Source organism: Aspergillus nomiae (genome assembly GCF_001204775.2).
Source record: "Aspergillus nomiae NRRL 13137 chromosome Unknown contig00024, whole genome shotgun sequence".
Taxonomy (NCBI): Eukaryota; Fungi; Ascomycota; class Eurotiomycetes; order Eurotiales; family Aspergillaceae; genus Aspergillus; species Aspergillus nomiae.
In genome coordinates, this window is record NW_015378079.1 from 1 (window position 1) to 4,283 (window position 4,283).

Sequence of the window (4,283 nt, forward strand, 5' to 3'; positions counted from 1 at the left end):
ATAAAAATTAGTGCAAGACGGAGGAAAGAAGAGAAAAAAGGCGACAACGTCGGGGAGTACTTAACAGTAGTAGTTCATTCGCTACCCAAGGCACCATCAGTACAGGATGCAGGAGGAGGCCGAGTGAGCCTCTTAAAAGACCCTAAGCCCCATCCCGACGGTGGCACAGAGCATTCAGTTCAGCTGATAATGTATTGCTTTTTTGGCTGGTCTGTCCACTCGGAGTGTATTAACTATGCTTACTCGTCTGTCTGACTATCCAGGAGGACGGCGGAGGGACTCCCATAGTATTCTTCTTCCATTCGGCAGAGACGTCCATTGGACGTGGGAGTAAGATCAATGGGAAGCAGTTTTGCTAGACTCTGGTGGGTGAAAATACCTTTGACTTCCAAGTTAATGGCCCTGTATAACTAGAATGGGTTAGTTCATGCTGGTGTCACTCATACATCAACTAGTACCACGACTAATGCTGGTCGAAGACACCCTTACCAGTCACGACCTGTGAGGTTTCAACTGGTTACCGTCTGCCAGTGCGACGCGCCAAGCTAGGCTACATTGTTAGCTGCAGACGGTCAATCTACGGAGCGGGTCGGGGGTCGACCAGGAACGACGGTCTGTTGGTTTCTCCTGCTCTGAAGTACAATTCCACGGAAATTCGCCCTACACCGAATGAGGCTTGTTTTAATGAACATTGATTCTTAATAACTAGCGATGAGGTACTCATAGCTTTTATAAGAATTAGTAGTGTGCTGCTGGAAAGAATGGGGTTATGAAGTGATTTTGACGGAGTTAGGGCTACTATATGTTTGTTTTTTTTCCCCGTGCCGCAATATAACCCTATCCAATCTGTCCCTTTCCTTCTCTATCCATCTCTCTATCGATTCATTTTCTATTCTTTTTGAGCAGCCAAGCTAGTATGCGCCGAGAAACATGGCAGATATTGGCGTCATACATAATATAAGAGGAAAGCGATCATCGATTGATGTCAACCGGAATGAAGAGACCTGATAATATTAGTACTATAGCCATGGGAAGGAGAGTCATACCGACAGTCCCCACCATTGCAAGACGAATTATCTAGAAGCAAATCAGCACGCCGGTTGTGGACGCTTATTCTTCCGCCGAATAGAAAGGCCTGATCTTGGCTCACCCTGAACTACCTCCAGGAAGTCCATTCTCATCAGTAGGTAGATAGATGAAATGCTTGGGCACCAGAAGGGCGGGTGGGGAGAGTGGATTGCTAAAGAGTCGCATTAATGAGGTAAGACAATGTCATCCATCTCCATCAAAAATAAATCCATTCCATGCTGCATGCAGCACATGCAGTGTCTATCGATGCAGAATCCACTTGAAGGTCTGGATGCGCTTTGAGATTGCATGTGGGCTACTGACTGGTGTGGCCAGCCTGCACCAAAGAGAGACATGCCATATGTTCCGTGATCTTCTGTTCTACTGCTGCTACTTCCCCGGGATGATAGTATTAATAATGATAATGACAATCGGACAATAGACATAAATATGTAATGCTTTTTATTTTTTCATTACCTCTAATGTATTTTGTACTGATCGCTGGCGACTTTTTCCTATGTTCCCGCTGAACCTGATGATCCCAAGGCCCATCGCCTCCTAACCTTATTCCCGTGGCTTGCAGAAAATTGAACATAGATCACTAGAAACAGATAGTAAAAAAAAAGAAAAAAGAAAAGAAAAACAAAAAAGGATTAAAAGAAGAATTAAAAGAAGAAAGAAAAACAAAGAAAATTGCAGAATAAAGGGAAAAGGAAAAAGACAAAGAATGAAGGACTGAGAGACGTGAAAGCTAGATAGAAACCACAATCCAATACAAAAGTGCCACGCCTTTGATACTCTAGATAAGAAAACGAAAAAAAGAACTAGACAAAGTATATTACTCAAAAAGGAAGGAGTCAAAGGAAAAAAGATAACCGAGAAATACGGCAAATTAAAATGCATCAACAAGGCCGAAACACGAGGGCTATTAGTAGCCACAGTATGTTAGATATGCAAGTCAGCGCGGCCATTCGGACGCGCTCCCCTATACGGCAAGTTGAACTTCCGCTGAGATATCAGGACCTGTCAACAAGCATGGGGAAATGGCGGGAGACTACTCCAGCCTAGAAATCCCGTCTCCATCGCTAGACAGTCCGACCCCGGCCCTGCCATGTCACAGAAAATCGCAGTGCATGAAGGAGGGTCAGCGTTACCAACGATACTACCCAAATCGAAAGGCTCGGCTGACGTGCGAGTCAGTGGTGTTGCTAGGCCTGATGCATGAAATCGCGAGACGACCGCCGCCGTCACAGGTGACGGGTGGTGTTGACCGTGAAGGATCTTGTGTGGTCGCCGCTGCGACACCAGTCGTTGATAGTACCGTTCCTTCCGTGGCTCATCCTGGTTCATAAGTCCGCGAAATTTAGTGGTGATTTTCGTAGCTTTCCCTCCCTTCGCTCCGGATCGTTGGCGTTGAGGAGCTGGTGGGTCTGATCCCACTGTTTTTTTATAATTTGCCTGCTTTCTATACCGGGTTGTAGACTGGATACCGTGGGTTATTGCCTCGTCTGTTAGACGCCAGTAATTCAGGGCTTTCTTGCCCGGTGCTTTCTCCACTCGAACAGCCTCAAAACCCTGTAGCAGATTTGACTTCTTAGTAAAGGAGCACAAAAACAGAAGCACCAACTTTTGGAATAGACATACCGCGTTCATGGATAAATTGTGTCGAATGCTGTTTTGCCACCCTTTGGAACTGCGATCCTTTCCTTTTGTGGTATTCTCTTCGAACCAGCCGTAAATCTCCTGAAGAGATAATTTCTTACCGGGTGCGTCACGGAGAGCTTGGTAAATAAGTGCCGAGTAGGGCGGGTCTATGTTCGCATCCTCCTCTGCGTTAGCTGGTGCTGCTCGCGCATCAACGCGGCCAGGTTCGGATTTGAGTACAGGGGAGTTCATCTGGCACGACGAGGCCGAAAAGGCCGGCGACGGTGGCGTAAGAGCTGCCGTGGGATAGGTCGTTGTAAGAATGCCAGATGGGCGTTGATACGGCCCAAAAGCTTCAGATGGTGCTGTATAGCGATCAGGCTTCGAAGCGTAAGAAACATCTTTGCCTGATTCCCGCATCCACTCAGAGCATGTCCTGCTATCATTGGTACGAGACGGCCCCGACCTTAGCTGCCCTGGGGCCGGACCCGACGTCATTGAGGATGATGGCCAGTCGCTGTCGCAGGAAAGAAAGAAACGTGGAAGACCATCAGGCATTGACGGTGTAGGTGAGTGAGATGATGGCAGCGTGAAGGCTGAGGTTTCCATGGCCCATGGGTTTTGACAAGGCATCATCGAGGTTGGACTGCTGGGCCCGGACCTCACCCAGTGTTCAACTGCTTGACAGGGATAGTGGTGGCGAAGGTCACCCAAAGGTACGCCATCAACGACACTGTGTGAGGAGGTAGTCGTCTCTGCTCGTTTCAGAGTGTATTGTAGTGTAGTTTCTTGAGGTGAAGGTGTTGAGTCAAAGAATAGGTCCTGAGGCACCAAGAGACGATCCATGTTGTCTTGAAAACAAACAAATTAATATCAATCCAGGAAGACACAATCTAGACTGGTTATATTTGCATCCAAGGGGATGGTTCACGAAAGAAGGAAATATTATAGGTATTATAAGTTTCTAATGGGTACAAGCCATGCCAGGGAGACGGATGTCAACAGGTTGAAAAAGGGTAGCCCTGGAAGATGTGAAGTTAACGAAGGAGGCTAAAGGGGGAAAAAAAAGAAAAAAAAGCCAAAAGCGACAGATAGAGACCTCTGGCCATTCAGAAGAAGGGCATAACTGAAGCTGTGAGGCCAGAAGAAATGCCAGCTCATACATACGCCCTGATGGTCTGTCTGCTGTTTGTATGTGTCTCCGCCAGTCCCAACAAACAAAAGACGGTCTGGGGGAGAGCAAGAAAAATAAATAAAGAAAAACATTGGATAATTAAGACCAGAAAATAAGGGGAGAAAAAAAGGCCAGCCAAGGAACTCCCCAGTCAACATGTGCACTGGGGATGTTGTGGATGGTGGTGGTGGTGTAGTGGTGCTTCGTTCTAAGGGCTTCCCAAGCAGTGGAACAACAAGCCATTGTACATGCAGAACCAATGGCTTTGCAGAGTCTAGTAGAGGCTGGATTTTCGGTGCTACAGATGATGGCAATGTACGTACTTCCTGATTTACAATGCCTGACAGATCAGGGTGAGAGTGGGTTGCGGGATCGGACAGCTGCATGGGAACTGACT

The 4,283-nt window shown here is 47.1% G+C and overlaps 1 protein-coding gene across 1 annotated transcript; it reads right to left on the bottom strand.

Annotated features, from left to right (window-relative positions):
- Positions 1 to 2,094: 2,094 nt before the first annotated feature.
- ANOM_002828 (forkhead domain protein) lies at positions 2,095 to 3,558 on the bottom strand (the record flags this gene model as incomplete). Its single annotated transcript, XM_015548085.1, has 1 exon — positions 2,095 to 3,558. One exon carries the CDS (start codon positions 3,556 to 3,558, stop codon positions 2,095 to 2,097), a length of 1,464 nt encoding a protein of 487 aa, XP_015410749.1.
- Between the last annotated feature and the right edge of the window lie 725 nt (positions 3,559 to 4,283).